General features: G+C 49.5%; 1 protein-coding gene across 3 annotated transcripts in view; it reads right to left on the reverse strand.

Annotated features, from left to right (window-relative positions):
- Positions 1-6,691: 6,691 nt before the first annotated feature.
- The window catches only part of Itpr2 (inositol 1,4,5-trisphosphate receptor type 2), a 323,374-nt gene continuing 309,023 nt past the window's right edge, over positions 6,692-21,042 (reverse strand). For all 3 annotated transcript variants that reach the window (XM_060384487.1, XM_060384484.1, XM_060384490.1), the window contains 2 exons: positions 10,967-11,128; positions 6,692-10,519 (listed from right to left, as the gene is read on the reverse strand). In XM_060384487.1, coding sequence (XP_060240470.1) covers positions 10,433-10,519; positions 10,967-11,128 — 249 coding nt within the window. In that variant the 3' untranslated portion in view covers positions 6,692-10,432. The remainder of the gene's footprint in view (positions 10,520-10,966; positions 11,129-21,042) is intronic.

The following is a 21,042-nucleotide window of genomic DNA, read 5'->3' on the forward strand; positions in this document are numbered from 1 at the left end:
CAGGGTTTTCTTCCTTTTCTTTATTTTTTACAGGGGTGTTTTGACTTTGGCTCCCATTCTCCATAGGTATTTCACTTATTTTTTTTTTTCTTAACTTGAAATGGTTGACGAATAATGGGCAGCGCAAACCGACTGACAGACAGACAGGAGTGTAAACAATCGGGAGACGTGTGGCCTTCCCGGAACCACCCACGGCTGCAGGTTGTGGCCACATCAGAGCTCATTCAGCGAGGCGGCCCATGGTCTGTCAGCAAGTCGAGTAATGAGATTAGACAAGAGCATAACCAGCTCTGGTCCTTGTAAATACGGCGTCTTTGTTACCTGTGTGGTCTGGGTGTGTGTCCACAGTGGATAGCTCAGCCACCTGAAGCTAAGAGGAGGGTCACACAGTCATGTCAGTGCTGAGCTGAGGGAACAGTGCTGAGATGGCTGAGCGACACAGGAAGGGCCTGTGCATTGTGCATTGAAACCAAAAACCTGGAGCTTCCGGGAGGTGAGTTCACATTGGTGGTGGAAAAGTGTTCTCCCCTGAGACCTCCTGAGCACACATCAGCTGCAGTCCTTGCTGCAGCTACACTCCAGGGTCTCACATATAACTCAGGCACAGACGACCTGTGCAACCTCCTCCTCGCTTGCCCTTGGTGGCACACCCACCGTGGGACAGCGGGATTCTAAGTTTGACTCTTTAGGTTACCTCCCGCTAACCTAACGGGGCTGTTCAGGGTCACCTCCCAGTCAGGAAAGAGGACCCGGGGCTGTCTTGGTGGAAGACCATTTCCCCTCGCTTCCTCTGCTCCTGTTGCCTGAGGTAACTTGATCCACAGGCCTGGTGTCCTGCAAGCAGTGTGTAGAATGCCATCCTGTCAGGTTGTGAGCCGTCTCCACAGAGTCTAGAGGCTCAGGCAGCGAGATGCGGCCTGCTGGTTTTCCATGGGGTGTGGAGGTGTGTGATACCCCGCTGGTTATACCCACAGGGCTCTCGTAGCCAAGGATGGGGCTTCCTATCAATACCAGAGCTGGAACATGCCCTCCCAAGTTCCATTTAAACAGTGTGTGTATACACAAGCATGGGGCATCAGGCTTGGTGGCAAGTACTTTTCTCTTTGGTGGCTGTTAACTTCTTCCTGAAAACATAAAAACCAGAGAGTTATAGCACCCCTAAAAATGTAGCATAAAATTTTGGCACAATCATAGTAGCCACAACTGAAGCTAATCAGGTCCGGCCTGTTGACTAGCCACTGCCTAATTCTGGAAAAGGTCTCAGGTCCCCACCTCTGCTTCCTGTAACATCAGGGCCAGCAGGGCTGAGGGGAATGGGAGGAAGAGGAGAAGCTGACACTGGAATGGATGGAGAGCAAGCTAACCCGTTCTGGGGTGAGTGTCTCCCATGTCACCTGATGCCGCTGTAAGGCTCTGCATGTTTTTATTTTATGTGCACAGGTGTTTTGCCTGTATGTGTCCCCACTTATGTGTCTGGAATAGGCCGAGGCCAGAGGTGGCATCAGATCTCCTAGAAGTGGAGTCACAGGGACACTGAGCCTCAGTGTGGGTGTAGGGTCCTCTGAAGAGCGCCAGCTCCCAACAGCCGGACCATCTCTCTGTCCAGTCCCTGGAAAGCTCTTGACATCAGCATTCTTCGTTTTAGCAATGAGGTTCGTTATGCATGAGTGTAGCATGCTTGGGTAATACATTATGACATACACAATTGCTCTGTAGTTTCTGTGTGTTTCAAAATAGAAAGTAGGTCCATGAGCTCTGATAAGCTGCTGTGTTGGAACACTCCTCAGCTGAGAGGATTCTCTTGACTTCTGAGCCATTCTTCCTGTTTTTACTCTAACTTCTTTCACTACTGATTTCTCTTGCTAGACTTTGTCTTCTGTCCTTGAACATCTTCCATTCGCTATTTCAGTGATCTCTTCTTCTTTAGTCTCATTACCAGGCGTGTCTTAGTGGTGCTTGAATCTTTTATTTGTAGTCCTAACCTCTTTCGGGGATCCTGAACACCCAAACCAATGCTCTCCCCTCTGCATGCCTCCTCCACAAGAAAACCTGCATATCCCAAAATGCAGCAGTGTCCTATTCCCGCCTTCTCTCTGCTCTAGGGTTCGCCTGAAGACAACTCCCCTCCTGTCCTATCAGCTAGTGAAAGAAAGCTCAGGAAGCATTCCAGATCCCCACACTTATTTCTCACTTAGCTGAGAACCGTGTAGCTTTCCTGTTCGGGGCACCCACAGAAGCTGCTGCCTCTCCTGCTGCCGAAGCCCACCAGGCCTTCAGCCGAACCCCCTCCTACCTTGCCCAGGCTTCGGCAGCATTTCCCACATTTAAGCAATACTAAATAAATGTGAAAACGAATGAAGATGTAAGCATGGAGGTTGAGAGTATTAAAAAATAAACCTAGAAAACCCTCAGCGGCTGTCGATTCCCTCCCCTACGCTGGTCTCTCCGGTAGAGCTTTCCCGAGCCGGGCATTGCATTTCCCCACGGCCCATGGGGTTGCTCATCTGTTGGGCCAGGGTTCTGTCCCTGCTGCGCTCGTCCATCACGCTTCTCTGTAGCGCATCTTGACCGCTGCCCATTCTCCGCTGCTGCTGTCCACTTCTTTACGCCAGACGTTGTCTTTCAGGGAAAGGCCAAGGGTGTCTCGCTTTGGCCTCGTATTCTGTAAACTGCTCACTTGCATACAGATTTGCAGAATTAGACTTTTACCCTGGAAAAATTTCTCTCTGGTGTGGACAGAAATTTCACACGCAATTATCTCAAGTACTGAAATCAACGCAAACCTTGGCTGTGGTGTTCGTTAACGAACGCTCCCCTGGCCCTACTGGAATGCAAAGGACTTTGTACCAACTCATTTTTAGAATATGCTGGCTGGATTTAAGACATTACATTTTTAAGAATATCATTAAGCTAACAAAGCAATTTTGAAATCTATAAAAAAAAAAAAAACAAAGAAAGAAAGTGGGGCACAGTTATTTCCCGGTGAGTATGCGGCTGTGTAGTCAGCTGAGGAGTGCGCTTAGTAAGGCTGCCTCCTGCAGCCACTGAAGAGAAGGACTCAGCCTGTCTCCTGATGTTGCCCCGGCCACATCCTCCTCACGGCTTTCTCAGCGTTGCTTCATGCGTCTAAAGTTTAAGATTCTAAGTACAAGTCAGTTGCAGGACGTTGGTCTCAGTTCACCTTTTAAACAATCGTAAAGACAGTATTTTGGAAAAAGATAATCTTTTGTATTTTATACTTTGGTAAATCTTGTAGGATTGCCTACATGTGTGTGTTTGTCTGTCTGGGGGGAGGAAGGAGCATACTGTCATAGCTCATGTGTGACTATAACCCCCTCAGCCTCACTGAGCAGGTCTGTCTGGGTTATTTCTGCTCTTCGCTCTATACCCCAGGCTAGCTGGCCGTGAGTGTTATTTCTGCTCTTCGCTCTATACCCCAGGCTAGCTGGCCGTGAGTGTCTGGGCCCGTTCTCTTGTCGCTGCCTCCCATCTCTCTTCAGGGACACTGATCCCGATTGATGACACGTGCCTCTTCTCTGTGAGTTCTGGCAGTCTGAACTCTGGGTCCGCAGGCTTGCATGGCTAGTATTTCTACCACTGAGCCATGTCTAGGCCTTGGCCAATCTTGAAAGATGCATGCTTCACTCTGATTTTTGGTGTCTTATATACCTGCATCAGTGTGGTGATTCAAATAGGAATGGCTCCCCTAGGTTCATATATTTGAATGTGTGGTTATTTGTGGTGATCTGTTTCACAGGGATTAGGAGGTGTGGCCTTGTTGGAGTGGGTGTGGCCTGTTAGAGGAAGTGTGTCACTAAGTGTAGGTTTTGGGGTTTCAGATGCTCAAGCCAGACCCGGTGTATCTCTCTTCCTGCTACATGCAGATCTGGATGTAGAACTCTCAGCTCACTTTACAGCCCCAAATCTGCCTGTGTGCTGCCATACTTCCTGCCATGCTGATAATAAACTAAACCTCTGAAACTATAGGCAAGCCGTAATTAAATGCTTTCTCTTATGAGAGTGGTCATGGCGTCTCTTCACAGCGCTGGAACACTGAGACAATTAGTCACCTAAGCTGGGGTTTGAAACATTAACAAGTTATAAGCCCCCAAATCATTTCTTTAACAAGCCAAAGAGGAGAGCGCCTTACATTTCCACGTTCAGCGTGTAGAAGCTCATTTCCACTCATTTTTGTCCTCTGTGGCCTTTGAGCCGGTGTGTCCTGGGTTCTGTGTGCCCTGGGCTCTGTGGCTGAGGTGTGCAGGAACGTAGGCCTTCTGCAGCTTGCCTGCTGCACGTGTGACCATGGTCAGAAGTAGCCAAGGTGCTTGCTGGGAGCTGAGCAGTGTCACTGTTAGCTTCCTTTCCAGTTGCTGTGACAGATGTCTTGTCAGGCGCCTCTTAGAGGAGAAGGGCTTTGTCACTTGCAGGCTCCATCACAGCAGGGAGGAGACAGCACCTGGAGCCTGAGGGAATGGTCTCTCCACCTCCATAATCAGGAGCAGAGAGCAGCGGCCTGATTGTGTGAGTATGCACGCCTGGCCTCAGCCTGCCTTCTCCTCTCTTAGACAGATTAGGATCCCGGCCTAGGGAAGGGCACCACCCACAGCAGGCCTTCCCGGCTCAGTTAATGCGATCAGTGCAGCTCCTCAGACATGCCTGGACAGCTGATCCAGACACCCCTCACTGAGGTTCCATTCCCCGGTGACCCTCTATCATGCCAGTTAAAGGTAAGCATCACAGTTGTTAGTGGTCAGGAACTCTGGGGAGTGATGCTCTGAGGTTATGTGAATTTAGCGAAGCTGAAATAACGCTTCCCAGGATTCCCTTGCTTGTGAGGTTGTAGGTGTTACTCTGGCAGGAGCTATCTTCATGAGATTTGGGTGATCAACAGCCTGAAGCCACTCAGTTTGGGAGGAGCAGGTGACGGTGACACCATGGCTCGCCCTGGTCTCCAGGCTCACATGCTGGCCATGAGGCAGGAACTGGCCTTCAGCTCTGGCCCTCAGAGGCTCCCATGTCACTCCCATGTCACGCTCTGGGCCCAGGCCAGAGGCACAGGCAGTTCTCGGAGAGGGTGTCGCCTACGCTGTAGGTGCAACTCCAGTTTGCCTTTCTGGTCTGCAGCTTCCCTTTGGCCCAGCCCCGGGCCTTCTGGCCTTCTGCCAGGCCCTCTGACTGATGGTGGTAGCTCCAGACCCTCTGTCGGCGGCAGAAGCGTCAGCATCCCAGAAAGCTTGTCGCCCTCCTCATGCTGGCCATGGCGCCTAAGCCTATCTATCTCTCAGGCCATATCAGTGCAGTGACTTTGACTCTCTGATGGGACAATAATTGATATTCATACATCACATACCCAGGCCTTACTTTATAGTGTGATGGGCAAAGAATTTTATTTACATACAATGCCGAGAAGATGAGATCACAAACATGACTCACGTTGAAAGAGGTGAGGAAAAGGGTATTGACCTGCGCACACACAAACACACACATTCACACACGCAGAAAGCCAAAGGCGGGAGGTAGCGAGCGGCCTCAGTAGCTCATCTGTTACTAACCGGTTCAGTGAGCGAGCCGAGATGAAGGCACGGTACCACAGACATCCTACTCGTGGGTTGCCTAAGCTGGCTCTGCCTGGAGCCCCCGCGGAGAGAGGGCACGCTAGGTGCGGGGAGGCACACCTTTAATTCCAGCACTCCCGAAGCAGAAGGGATTCTCTGAGTTTGCAGCTTTGTGGTCCACACAGCATGCTTCAGGCCAACCAGGGCTACAGAGTTAGTTCCCCTCCTCCCACAAAAAAAAAACAACAAAAACAAACAACAACAACAAAAAAAACTAGAGGATTTCAGTGCCCACCCTGCTCCTGGGGCCATCTGTCCACCCCAGACTCTGCCTGACCCCTTGGCCTCTCCAGGAGGGCGGGTCAGTAGATGCTCCTCCTGCCTCCAGCCTGGGGTTTTCTGATCACACCTTCCCCCAGGGACTTCCTCAGAACACCCCGATGAGTGATAAAGGCCGAGGCCTGGGACCGGCCAGTGCGCCCTCCGTGTGCGCAGCCTCGAGAGGAACTCACTCCTCTGAGCCGAGCAAACCAAAGCAGCCTTGCCCCGCTGCTTCAAGGACCTGGAAGATACACACAGCAAGCTGAGACCGCACGTGACTGGTGCCGCCCCAGCGGACTTCGGCTGCGGAAGGCTGGGTTCTGGTCAGAGACAGTGGTTCACGACCTTCCTAGCGCTGTGACCCTTTAACAGTTCCTCAAGGTGCGCTGACCCCCGGGCATGAAACTGTTTTTATTGCCATGTCTTAATTTTGTTACTGATATGAACCGTAAATATGTCTCTGTTTTCTGATGTTCTTAGGTGGCGCCTGTGAGCGTGGCGTCTGAGGGAGGCTGTTGAAATGCACAGGGGAGAACCACTGCTCTTGGGGGAACTGGTACCAAGAGCTAGAGATTCCAAGGTGGCCACAGGATCTGCGCCCACAGAGTGCTTCTGGGAGCCCCAAGGGTAGGTACATTAGCCTGTCTGAGAAGACTAGAGATTTGGCCAGTTCCCAACAAAGCCTGGGCTCGTTGACCGCCCGAGTCCATACACTCTGCATCGTTTTTTGTTTTTGTCTCATGACTGTGATGCTCTTTCACAACAGAAGACATACTATTCAGAAACATGGCAAGAAATGAATACAGCATACACAAGATACAAACTCATTTTATTAATATTAACTTATAAGTTATCCAGTCCTGACAGTATGTTAAAATCACCTTTTAAAAGACAGCAGTTCTCTATTGCTGGAGGAAAGGGAATCCATTCGGTGAGGCGAGCATTGCAGACAGCTCACTGACTATTCAGGACTGTGGGACACTCCGGTTCTGAGGTCTCCATTCGGTGAGGCGAGCATTGCAGACACCTCATTGACTCTTCAGGACTGTGGGGCACTCCGGTTCTGAGGCCTCCATTCGGTGAGGCGAGCATTGCAGACACCTCATTGACTCTTCAGGACTGTGGGGCACTCCGGTTCTGAGGCCTCCATTCGGTGAGGCGAGCATTGCAGACACCTCATTGACTCTTCAGGACTGTGGGGCACTCCGGTTCTGAGGTGTGGCCTGGAGTTAGGACACTCCGGTTCTGAGGTGTGGCCTGGAGTGGGGACACTCCGGTTCTGAGGTGGCCTGGAGTGGGGACACTCTGGTTCTGAGGTGTGGCCTGGAGTGGGGACACTCCGGTTCTGAGGTGGCCTGGAGTGGGGACACTCCGGTTCTGAGGTGGCCTGGAGTTGCTTTCCGAATCCCCAGCCTGCGCGTGCATTCACTTCTGTTTGATGTTAGCCTCGTGTCTTCATCGGTGGGAGTTTTATCAGTTGCTCTTTCAGAGGCGCAGCAGATGAGTAAGGAGGGGGCTTCAGGTGGCCCGTGCACTTTCTGAAATCTGGAATTGGCTGTCAGTTTTTGAAAAGAGAGAGCTTACATGGCGTCCACAGCTCTCCAGGCCCTGCCCAGGCCGGAGCCTCCAAGCTGCTCACAGCTTGGCTCTTCACCTGGCTCCCTCAGGCATCTGGTCTGGATTTCAGACTCCTGTTCCCTCCAGGCCTAACTGTGTCTCATCTCAGTAGCTTGGAAGGGATCTCCAGGCCAGAAGACTGCAATAACCATTGCACTGCAGCTTTTAAAACAGCTGTCAGGAATATGTCATCTTTTGTTTACTCTTCCATACAGCATGCTGTCTGCGTGAGAAGTCATCACAGTTAGGCAAGATTTGCTTCCTCTGATCTACTGGGCCCCTGGAGGCGAGCCTTGCTCCTCCTCTCCCAACAGAGGCATCCTGGGAAGTGGAGACCTGGCTTAGTCTTCTTCACCAGCTGCTAAGCCTCCTCACTCAGCCCCAGCGATGAAGTCACACCACATTACAGTTTATAATTAAACAACCACAACCTTCAGAAGGCAGCCAGAAGTCTGAGCTGTGAGCTGGAAATAAGGGGATCAGTCCAGTATCAGCTCTGAGTCAAATGAATTAGCTTCCTGCAATTATCAACAGTCTACAAAAAACTGATCTTTATCCACAGAGAAAAGAAGATGGCAGATTCAGAAAAACAAGCCAACTTCCTAAAGGGCAGAAATACTGTCTTTGCATGCACACAATTGGTTGATATTATATCTCTAGACAGTGTGAGATCTCTAATTTCAAACGATTATTTTAATTTAGAAAATGCCTTTGATTAAACTCTTGAGCCACAGAATGGAACACACAGGGGAACAAACCCATCTGTAAATTAAAAATATTATTCAGTGGGAACTGTGACTTTTAACCAATATGGATTTTAATAACCTAAATATTAAAAAAAATTCTCTAGCATAGAAGTCAGAGGTGACTGTGTTTTTAATATAGCTATATACATATGAGAATACCAAGTCTAACCAACTCCAGTCAAATAATCCAGTTACATAACAAACACACATAACAAATATCAACTCACAAACAGACAGCAAATTTCCTCATTTTTAACATCTTTATGGATTCAGTGTCTTAAAAAGTGCCTTTTGTTTCATTTGATTTTTTAAAAATTTTGTTTCATAATATTTAATCTTGTAGAAGGGAAAGAAAGAAAAATGCAGCTGAAAAAAATTAATTTTGACATAGTGAGAGTCTCATTAGGTGAAATCCTTTGGATATTTCCCACAGGAGGAAGTACAGTGTGGAAGCTTGAGCCGCTTGCATGGCGGCCCCAAGGCTGATGGTTGGGCGTGCTGTGCTTTCATCAAACACTGTCCTGGCATGGATGGCCATGGGTTTTAAAAGCGCCTGCCTCAGTCTGATTTGGTAAGACCATTGATTCTTACTTGTGATGTTAATTTCAAGTTTTAGCAAGGAATTAAGGGTCAAAGGTCAGCGCAGCACTGTCTCAGCTCAGAACACCTAAGGCCACTGGCAGCACCCTTCTACCTGAGGCTAAGAGAAGCGCTGTCCTGTCCCAGAGAACATCTTAGTCTCTGGTGATGCTGGTGAGCGTGGGCCAAGGACCAGGAAGTGTGGTTAGAAAGTGCATCTCGCCGGGTCCCCGGCTCTACTCTAAGAAGAATAAGGAGGCCGGTTCAGCTTCCCTGCCTATAGCCAGTCTACACAGAATCAGGATTTGATATTTTTTTAAGCCAATAGCCAAAACTGTATCGAAATGCCCTAAAGCTTTAAAACTTGTCCTGACAAACCCCCGTGGCCCTTGGTGGCTGAGGGTTTAAAATCTGGACAACAGAGCAACTGTCTATAAAGCCTGGTTCAGAAGGGAGTGTCGTGGCTAGTGGCCCCTCTCCACAGAACAGTTTCCATACTTTACTTATGGAGACTATTTGAGGCATGAGCGACAAAGAGAATCTATCCATCCAGGGTGTTTTCTCCCTTGATCAATTCTGGCTGCATGATTCAACATCCAAACAAATCTGGGGAAGGAATTAGGATCTGCCTAGATTTCGGCAAGCTGTTGCTCTCAACAGTCTTAAAGCATGCCCTGAACGTTGGTGTTCTTGAATATTCGGCACATTTCTTAGATTTCCCTACCACAGCTGCAGAGAAGGCAAACACTCAGCCCTGGAGCGCCACGAACATAAATCAACCTGCTTTACCCCTGCTCTTGGAAGGCCAGGCCACCTGAGTAAGGTTCTCAATGCTGTCACCCCTGAGTGTTTTCCCTTATTAATAGCTGTATGTTGTTTTGTTTTGCTCTATAATAGCTGTATGTTTTAATAGCATATGCACTCAAAACATTATTTCCTGGGTCTTATGGTCAAGCTTCCTTCTCCAGGTCTTTCGTGATCTTAGCATGTGTGTGGCTTTAAGCATATTCCTCACTTATGAAGCTTCCTTCAGCCCTGCACAGCCCTGGAGACAGTGACCCTGACAGTTACATTTTCAGTGTGAACTCCGAGGCAGCACTCTTGAGCCTGTCATGTTTCATGTCATAAAGAAACTGTCCAGTAACACCAGAGGTTCGGAAGCTTAATGACATCTCTTTTTCAATTCTCCTTTTTAATCTTTAAGATTTTTTTTTTTCATAGTCAGACTTAGCCACCAAAGTGTGGCTTCCTGTCTCACTGACCCGTGTGCCACAATTCAAAGAAATAAATTCCAGCCAGCCGTGACGGAGGCTGCAGTCAGCGCTTGAGACAGGTCCACAGCCTATCGATTGAGCGGGGGATCTGCAGCCCCTCAGGCAGGTGACCTCCTGATGCACACACAGTCTGTGCCCTAAGCTGTTCTTTTTAATTTTTTTTAGCTTGCGTCTTCTCAAGCGTGAAAACACAGTTACAGATTGTTCTGGGAGCATCTTGGCACTTGGATGTTTTTTAGCTTTTCAACAATAGCCACTGTGCGCTCCCTCCGTCTCCATCCTTCCTGTGGCGAGGAGGCAGGCATCTGGTGAGAGGCGGTCCTGGCGGCCCACGCCGTCAGCGCGGTGGCATGTGGTGGTTTGCATGGGGTGTGTTTGATCCCAGGAAGCTCAGCCTCTGCTTGTTCTTCCTTTGTTCTGTCATCTGGGGAGAGAGAGAGAGCAGTCAGCTGCTGTTCTCAAGTCTTCCAGTGCCATGACCACTGGTGCTCTGTTGTCCTCCCCAGGAGCACACTCTGCTTCCACACAGGATACACACACCATAGCATAATTTACTTTAAAAAGTAAATCACCACAAGGAGGGGTACGGAGACAGAGCACCTCTTTGTGGTTAGGAAATAGGCCTGTTGCCTTCTTGCCATTGCTGTAAGCAGCTGGTGGGGGGGGGTGCGGGGGGAGCGGCACGATAGGATGTTTCAGAGTGCTAAGGATGTCATGTGATAAAGGGTTGAGCAGGAGAGTCTGGAGACCTCTCACCTAGACCAAAGGGGTCCTCCCTGTCTTTCCTCAGAGGGGCGTGGGGAGGCCAGTGGCACCCGGGAGGCTCTGGGTCCCTTCCCCCCCCCCCCCCCCGCTCTCCCTCATCACTGACCTGCTCCTTCAGCTCTGCCAGCTGCCCCGAGAGCTGCTTCACCAGGCTCATGGTGGCCTCCAGCTTCTCCTGCAGGCTCCGGATCTCGTTTTGCTCACTGTCACCTTCATTGCTGACAAGTGACATGGCTCGCATCCGGGGAAACCAGTCCAGGTTCTTCTCCTAAGCAAGAATAAGCATGCAGGAGCAGGTGGTGAGCGTGTGAGGCAGCCAGGGGCACTCCAGAGAGTGGGGCCAGGCACTTCCCATTGCTGAATTCTAAGTCACATCTCACTTGGGCCCAGTGGCGCGCACCTGTATTCCTTCCCTCAGGGAGCAGGAGAACCTCTCAGGGTTCAAGGCCAGCCTGGGCTCCACAGCAGTACTGTCTCAGTATAGACATAAGAAGGTCCCTCTGTGGCCCGGGGGGGGGGGAGAGGCAGGAGTGGGATTAAGACTTGGTCGTCATCATCTGGGAATGACCTTGTGAACAATGACGTGCTCTGGATCACCTGGTAGTCCCGGGTGAAGCCTCTTGGAGCTTGTGCAGCCTGCAGGCCTCAGTGGTTCTGGCGGAGGACGGGGCAGGTCTGATGATACCAGGAGTGGACTGAGTGGGTGTAGAAGCATGGACTGCTCCTGCTTACGACGTTGGTAGAAAAAGTTGCAGTTCCAGCCACCCATGCTGGGTCCCTGCCCACATCCTCTGTGGCCTCCGGTTCCATGTGGGCAAGAGGGGAGTGGGAGGGGACATCCTGGGGTTATTCTGCTGTTCTCTTTGGAGGCTCGGTATTTCAGCGGGTGACTTCCCCAGAGGGCAGAAGCTGGTGCCGCTTCTGCTAATTTCTAGGCAGACTCTGTGTGTGTGTGTGTGTATGTGTATTTCCCCTCCACTGTGGTAGACACCCACATGTCTGGAGAACCATGCCTAATGGTGAATACGAGAGGGTCACTGTGCATAGCTCAGGAGCGTGTGAAGACAGAAGATGACATGCTAGGAAATTGACTGTGTCCCCTCTCCAGCGGGTTAACTACCTTCAGAGCTGGGATCCCAAGCCTTTGCGCACGGGCATTGTGGTGTTTCCCCTTCCTACCAGCCCTTCATCTGTTACCCCTGCAGAGCGCTCCTGCTGACAACTCTTTCCCTCCCAGGTCAGGGAGCCTCCAACCACAGCCAGGGAACCCTCTCTTTCTCCAGGGTGCCGTGGGGAGGGAGGCATCTCTGTAAGGCCATTTCCATCTTGACCATATTTGGCATGGGGCACAAACGTGTGTGTGTGTGTGTGAGGGAGAGAGAGAGAGAGAGAGAGAGAGAGAGAGAGAGAGAGAGAGAAATTCTTCATGGTTCCCTATCTCCCGAGGCAGGGGAAAAATCGCTAAAGGATTACAGGAAAAAACAAAGATTTAACCTGCATTTAACCAGGTATCCCATTAGCATTTCAAGGGAGGGAGTCCTCCTGAGGTCCTCAATTCCTCTGAAGCTCAGGGGCATGGAGTCACTCTTACTCCCGCCTGTTATCAGGTATTTAGGGATTAAAGTCAGATGAGAGGGTGTGCGCACTCGAAGATCACAGGACCGACTGCCAGAGGCAGTTCTTTCCTTTCATCATGTGGGTCTCCTGGCACTCAGACTCAGACCCTCAGCTCTGGCAGCAAGCACTCTGGTTTGTTAAGCCGCCTGTGTCCCTGAGAGATGGACATTGGACTGAATCTTCTGAAGAAGCTGGGGTGATAATGTTTATGCAATTGTGTGAATGACTTCACTGTCACAGACCTGTGTTTAAAATGGTGAAGGGTAAACTTAACATTATCCTTTTCCTGCCACTGTGTCAGGATCAGAATTTTCAGATTCTTGGGGTGAGTCCCTCTTGTCACCCTGAAGGAGACTGGCTAATCAGTGCGGTGGCTCAGTGGCCACTGGGCAGCCAGACTGGCCTCTGGCAGGCATTAGAGGAGAGTGTGGCGCAGAGCACATTGCTAGAAAACTGCCTCTGCTAAGAGGCTAAAGGTGTGACTTTTTCACATCAGTCCCAGAACTCGCTGCTGCTCTTCTTGGTGGGTGGGTGACCTCCAAAGGGGGCTTCTAGAAGAGAAACTGTCTGGGCCAAGAAAGCCACATCCTGAGAGATGGAGAGGGTTCGGGGGATTAAAATAAAGGCTTCTTGTGACTTTGTTCTTCATGTCAGAGTAAGAATGCACAACATTTCAGGGAAACAATTCAGATTCAAAGATGAATATGGTGAGATTTCTGTCATAGAAAGAATCTATAATTAAATTTAGATTCTTACATATCTATACATTGTATGTAATGTATACATAAAAGAAGGGGCCCATAAGGTGGCAAGAAGAGATATTAAGGCAGGGTGGGGATAAAAGAAAGTAGGACACATGTGACTTGGAAGAAAGAGTTCCCTGGAGTCAGAAGTATTGGGGTGCATCAAGTGACAGGTGATCCCACAGTGAGGAAAGGTGAAAATACCCTTTCCAGGACCAGAGGCAGAATGTCCTCAGCAGACCATTCCGTGGCCAAAGAGAACATAAGATGCAGTTTGTGAAACCAGCTCTACAGAAAGGCTCCTGCAGGCACCCGGCTGGATCAGTCATGCCCAAAGCTGCCTGCTTTTGAGGAAACAATGGCAGCTCTCTCTCAGCGGATCCTGCTGGGGCTGCCTGGGCCACGGGACTCTCACCCTCCGCTCGGGCTGCATTAGTCCCTTTGTTCACTCCTTTCATAACTCCCGCTTGTGATCCCTGTGCCCGTGCTAGGCACTGGGAAACAATGATAAGTAACACCAGCCCAGGCCTCACGCTCCTCTCATCCAGTCACAGATGACAAAGGCAAGGAAGAGGTGCCAGGGAGGACAGACGGTCTGTCCCTGTCCCCATTCTCTCTCTACACCCCTCTGGGTTTTTCTGGCCAGTCTGTCACGCTTCTCCCTCCACCTGGATGTCAGCCGACCACAATCTGTAATGAAGGTACATGGGTAATTTTCCAATGTTTAAAATGCTGAGATTCTTTGCCCTTCATCCTGAGGCAGGGAGTCTACTAATATCCACCTGTTTCTGCTGCACCCACTTGGCCTTTCTCTAGGCAGGCACTGGATTTCTACTGCCAACTGTGCCCATACCATGACCTCAAGACTCACCTCCAAGGAGATGCACCATGCCCACACATAAAACTTTACCCACCCCTGAAACAGACATGAAGGTGGCATGCCCTGGGCCTGCCTGCCCTCATCCCATGAGGGACTCAAGACTAGCATGGCCAACTCCACTAGTACCTATTGCCTGAAGAAAAGCCCTGACTCTTGGCTATAAGCATCTTCTAACTCTACAGCAATCTGCTTAGAAACCTCAGTGAGCTTGAGCTGAGCAAAGTCTACTTCCGATACCCCATTTCAACCTCAACACTGACTGAGCCCTTAGCCAGTCATCTGACAAACTGGGGTAATAGGACACAGTGCTTCAGCCACTCAACACAAGATTTCTACAACAAACACTACTGACAGCCTCACTCCAGATGCCTAGATCCCACTGTAAACATGAATGAATAAGTCTTTATCAAAAATTAGTACTCCCGCTGTAATGTCCCCTGGGAAGAGTGACTTAGATAGTACATAAGATGATTCAAGTTGAAATAATGAAAATGATCAATTCAAAGAAGAGATAAACAAATAAATGCCAGAGTGAAGACTGCAAAAACACAGTTGGGTAAAATAAAATCAATTCTAGATATAAAAACAGAATTTAATAGAGATTATCTCTGAAGGAAATGCAAAATCCATTCAAACAAAAATTTCAGAGGGAAGTTTCAGCAATAGATTGGATCAGGTAGAAGAGAATATCAGCTCTTGAAGACAACAGAGAATTTGGATCACTCAGTCAAAGAAAGTGTCAAATCCCCCACAAATTCTAAGAGCAGAACATGCAGGAACCTACTATATAAAGGTTCAACCTACAGAATAGGGATAGCAAGAAAGGAGACAGGTCAAAGGAAGAAGAATGTCTTCAACAAAGTTTTAGACTCAGGATTTCCTAATTTAAGAAGAGCTGCCTACCACTGTCCAACAGGCATACAGAACGCCAAACAGGACCAGAAAAGAAACTCCCTACATTATATAATGTTCAAAACAAACAAAAAAATGATACCAAACTTGACAAGAGAAAGACTGACTTTCATACAAAGGCAGGACCATTAGAACGACAGTAAAATTTCCAGTGGAGACTAGGAAAGACCACAGCTACCAGCACAGACTACTGTACCCAGCAAAACGATCACATTTATGACCACTAATCCTGCTCTAGAGAAGATACTAGAAAAAAATACTCAGGTTTGAAGAAAATAGTAAAGACATGCAAGAAGACACACAAAATTTTCCAGAACACTGACTCAAAAGCAGTCTAATAGGACACCTTTAAAATCAACAAAATGACAGAAATTAATACACCCTGTTCAATTAAAGCTCACAATAAGATTAATTTGGTCTCAACTTCCCAATTACCTATCTTTTTGCTGTCTCCAAAACAACAGACTTCTGGGCCAGTGACACCACCTTAGAGACAGAAGATCAAGTAAATGGAACTGGGAGTCAAACAGGCATGGCTACTCTAATATTTGACCAAATAGACTTTAAATCAAAACTCTTCAGAAGAGATACATATGTCCAACATCCACTCACGGTAGTCCTGGGGCATAGGGGACATAGGGGACAATCCCAGTATCATAAAGGCAAATACAAAAGCCCTCAGCTAACATCGTCCTAAACAGAGGACAACTCAAAAGTATTTCCACTATAACCAGGGACACAGACTATGATCGTCCCTTTGCCCGATCCTGTTAAACACAGTGCAAAAGCCATGCAAGTTAAAGCTCCTTAGAGAGCTTGTGTAAGCCTGTCAGAATGGCTAAGGCCAATAAGCAAGTGATGCAAAAGGTCACGCAGATACTGAGCATGGGGAGCACCTATGCTCTGCTGGAGGAGGGAAACTGCAGCCACCATGGAAAAACTGGAGGTTCCTCAGAAAGTTATCATATGACCCAGACATACTGTCACAGGCATACATGCCAAGGACCTTGTATCATACACAGAATTATCTATGAAAAGTCTCAATATTTTAAAATAAATTTTAAAAAGTGTTCTTTTCATGAAAAAGACCTTAAACACAAACATTGCATTTGCCTTTTGGTGTTGAAAGTAGTCTGTGACAGAACAGCCAGACACCCCTCTCTCGTTAACTTGTCTGCAAGGATGTTTCCTTTTCTGTATGAGAAAGGGGAAGGTGGAGACGTTGCCAGCACTGCAGGCCTGGTGCACCATTCAGGGGTCACCGCTAAAACTTCCTCTTCCTGCTAGCCTGTGCTGCACTCGCTGGCTAGCACAGCCGTCTGATTTCACTTTACCCTGCACATCTTGTGGTCATGCACATGGCTCTGAGATTCCCAGGCTGACGCTGGTTAGTCAATAAATCATTTCCTCATTTCACCGGAACTGAAGACGTGACCATAGGGTAGCCTGAAGTCAGGGGAGATTAGCTGCTAGATTCCTAGGCTGCAAGGTTGATCCTTCCTAATAACTTAGCAAGGTGCAGACCTTCTCAAGGTTTCTAAAACGCCAGACTCGGGATGGACTCCTCATTTCTGAGACGTTCATTTATGACCCATAATCCTCTTGCCAGGGCTAATTTTTTTTAAACTGTGTTTGTCTAGGAGAGTGGGGGAGCAACAGAAGTTGAAGTCTTTCCGAGTCCTTTTAACAGCAGGTCACTGTGACCCACTGAGAGCAACAGCTGTCAATCATGCCCTGCATTCATATTCAGTGTTTTCAAGGGACGCAGAGACAGTGCTGTGCAATGGAGGGCACCAGTGAGAAGACGGGCACCACATCGTCTACGGTACTGGGCAGACGGGTGCTTCACTCTCCTGTCTCTTGTTCATCTGTGAAACCAGAACGTCTCCCTAGATGTGTCCATGCCCTTCCCAGCCTGGCATTTTGTGAGCTCTGAGTGCAAGGGGAAGCTTTATAATTCAAATTGCTGCAAGTAACCTTGAGCCTGTCAAAGGAGTGTGCACTCAGAGTTAAGGCTAGAAGCAACGTTGAGTCACAGATCCCAAGGCCAGTGCAGATGGGTGTGCACACACCTGAGTGTGTATGTGTCTGTGTGCATGTGCGTATCAGCACTCAGACTAGAAAGCTCCGTCTCCCAGAGATGTCCCTGTATCCTCTCCATTCTGCACTAGGCTGGAGTGCTCTGGTGACCCCAGCCCTCCTGACTCGGAACGGACCACACCTTGGTACCATGTAAGGAGCATATTTTGCCAGGTCAAGATGAGACTAAGGAGTAATGACTAGATTGGGTCAACCAAACATTGAGAATTTGTCTTTTTAAAAACCTATGAGCATGTATACATCTTCAGTGTGTAAACTGGAGGTTAATGAAGTTCTGACCTGGAACACAGCCACAGTCCCTACCTGCCTTCTGAGTGCCGACAATTTAGTCGTGTTGTGGCCAATACCCACAATTCCACAGAACAGGGATTGCTATGATCTCACTTCACATGCTGCAGCACTGAGGCGAGCTGACTTCCATACCCAAGGTCACAGAAGGCTGAGTGGCCGAGCCAGGCTTTTCTGGGGTATGCTAATGGCTCATCTACTGAAGGGCAGGTGCCCGTGCTGCATGTAGGTGAGGAGAGAAGCTGGAGGTTTGCAGCTGGGGTCTGGCAGAGGTTTTCAAACATGGCCGACAGGAATCACAGAGCGCGCTTTGTGCCTGAGCATTGCCCAGCCACCTGACACCCCTTGCTCAGCTCCCACAAGCCAAGGCTGCACTTGGCCTCTCGGGAGACCATTTTCTTGGTTGCCATCCTAATCTGGCTGTTTCTAGCTCAATTTTCCATCATAGGATTCATTTGTGAAGCCTCACAGAACAAAGAGAACAGCACTATAGTTGCAGTAAAGGGATAGACGGTCAGCGTCCCTAGACCACATGGCTTGAGCACAGTGAACCCAGCATCCTAGGGTGACAACTGGCAGCTGTCATGAGAAGTGAGGTGACTCCAAGGAGGATAAAGGAAGGACTTCAGAAGCCACCCTCTCGAGCTCCCTGAGCACAGGTGAGATGGAGAGAAGGGGATGGCACGCCTCCCCAGAAGCAGGGCTGATTCTGAAGAGCAACCTCAAGCCGAGCGTAACCTTGATAGCCTGGTCACACATCTCGGGCTTTGGCGGGCAGGAATTACAGCCATGCACCACAGCACACCTTCATACTTTGGCGGCACGGAAGAGACTGACTGCTCTGCAGCTCCAGTTCTGCTGCAGGTTAACACTAAGCTTTCCAGTTTTGAGCTGAGACCCCTCAAGTTCCATCCACTTGATCCACCTGTGCTGTTTTTTTTTTAAAGCATATCACTGATTGATTTTATGGAAAATTTGCCACCTCAAAAATCAGAGCCAAGTATTTTCTATGTGTAAGGCTCACCTCTCACCCAGGATGCAGCCAGCCAGCGATCTTATAATGCTTTGTTTTTATTGGCTGTTGTGCACAGGTGCTCAGTGTCTGTGGGAACACAGGGCCCACTGAGAGGCTAGGCATACTCACCAACTCTTTCTGCTTCCAGGTGAAGTCCAGCCTCTGGCCTCTTCAGTGAGCTGTGCCATCTTTTGGACTGAAGGTGTCTATATACATTTGCCACAGAGGGATGGCCACTTTCTAAACACGTGATCTTTAGTTAATCCACATATTCCTCCCAACCTAGCCTCTCCCAGGTCTGCCCTCCGAAGCCTGGGTACCACTGTACAATAATTTGGTGGGTCTTTGTTTCTGGTTCCTACGACAATAGCCACAAACCTGTGTAATTTCCCAGGTGACAGATGTGAGTCTGCTCTCCGGAGCCCCGGGATGACATCTGGTTTGTCCTAAGGAGCTGACTGGGGTTGGGTCCCAGAAGCAGGATTTTGAGACAACTCAACCCCTGGGCTAATGACTGGAGATCAATCCTGAGGCCGACGATTCAGGCAGGCATCTGTGCAAACACCCTAGTGAGGCTAGATGCTGGTTGTTCGGAGAGGGTCAAGTGTCCCATGATTCCTGAGACCACACCTGTAAGTGTCTCCATGTGGCCGCTCTCATTTGTCTCCTTTATAACATAGTCAGTCAGAATAATGGGTTCTCCATTCTTTGAGTAGTTATAGCAAACTGCCAAACTTGACCCAAATTTATAGCCAGCCTTTCAGAAGGAGGGTCCCCAAGCTACCTACAAAGAACAGCTGGAATTGGATGTCTTGTTGGATGGGGGGGATGCTTTCCCTTCTGACTTGTGGGGTTTGCATTACCTAGAGGTAGTTGTACCCAAACGATCCACAGTTCACAAACGGGGGTAGAAACTGGCCACCTGGCACTGAATGAGTTCACCCACTCTGGCTGTGCCAGCTGCCGCCCTGGCCTCGGAGAGCATTTCAGGCCACTGAACAAGCTGGGCACTTCCTTTGCTGTGTTTGCTGGTCTAAGACCTGCACATAGGGAAACACGGCAAGAAGTGGCAGTGCAGCAGAGAGCCGCCAAGGAGAGACACAGCCAGAGCTACAGCAGCCCCACTGTGCACCGCTCCCGGAGAAGGTGGGCTTTCTGTGGCTGGGTTATTGTTGTTTTCTACCTTCACCCTGAACAGGAGCAAGACACTGCCAGCTTGTGGGCTGAAGTCTTTTTTATCCTTATCTACTCTGTCTGATGGGTTAGGGCCAATTTGAAATCCATTAGCCTGCCATAGCTTTGAGGATTAAACCAGTTATTCTGTGTGCTTGGCCCATCTCCCTGCCAGAACTACATTTTCTGTACTGTACTTACTGAGGGTCTGAGTACTCCTGAAAAGCTAAAGCGCCAGCAGGTGCTCATGCACACAGACAGACAGACAGATGGTGGGTATATGTGTATCTTCATCCCTCTCGTCCTTTCCGAAGGGGGAGGGTGACAGAGCGGGTAACCTGCTAGCTGAGTCCTTGCCTTTCCCATGGTCCGGCCACCGTCTGCCTCACGTTTACACCCCCAGCAGCCCCGAGATGGAGGACGCTGGTCAGAAAGCTGGTGCTGATGGGAGTGGCAGACCTGTGACTCCCACAGCTCAGGAAGGGTTTGCTCGTTCTGACGGTGGGTAGGTAACACCCAGCTTTCAGGGCTCCTCCAGGGCTGTGGGAAGAGAGCCTGTGCTCACGCGCTGCTCTGGGGGGGAGCGTGGGCCGGGCTGGGGCAGGCAGCGTAGGTGTGCCACGTGGAACCATATGGTTAGGGCTGGGTACAGAGAGTGGGAGGCCCGCCCATCACCAGCTCATGGGACTGTGACGTCCCTGCATTAACACATTGTCAGAGGCTGAACCAGGAGTCGCCCTGGCTTTGCAGCTTCCCCAGGCCACTTTCGACTTGGGACTTTCCCAGGTTTCTCTGTCACCCGGCCCCACCCTTCGCGTGTTAATTTGGGATGAGACCAGTCATTTCTTCTGTGTCCCCTAAATACTTTCACCAGTTTTGAAAACACAAATTCCTCCTTGTCACACTTTCAAAATCTCCTCTTGAGAAGGCTTCCCTGGGGCACAGCGATTCTACATGTCTCTCCATTCCTGGCAGGGCTGTTGGTGGTTAAGCCTCCTAAGGAAAGGCAGCTGTCTGCACAGACCTCAAACCTGACCTCTTCACATATCGGGACCACTGCTTTGCAAGGAGTGCTGGGGCTGGAGCAAACATACTGGGGAGGCCCCTGTACTTCCTCCTTCATTGTTCACCCTTCCCACAGGAGCTTCGGAGTGCCATTAGCAGTCAGCAAGTTAGAGGGTGAGCCTGAGCCGGAGGCTGCAGTCGGCACCGGGAGCTGGAGCCCCACAGCCGTATTTGGCTCGGCCACAGCCTCACGCTTGGAAATTGGATTCCAGGAGATGTGTGCACTTTGGCCTGGTTTGTGGCTTCAGCATGCGCACCGTCAATGCACGGCTACTTCAGAGTTTCCAAGACTCACTTGTGGCCTCACAAATAGGATTTATTAGAATTTAAAGTTTATCTTCAGAATGGAAAATGGACCTTGTCAGCAGTGTTAGCGGCCAAGACTTCCC

Source organism: Meriones unguiculatus, chromosome 5, assembly GCF_030254825.1.
Source record: "Meriones unguiculatus strain TT.TT164.6M chromosome 5, Bangor_MerUng_6.1, whole genome shotgun sequence".
In the NCBI taxonomy this organism is placed as follows: Eukaryota; Metazoa; Chordata; class Mammalia; order Rodentia; family Muridae; genus Meriones; species Meriones unguiculatus.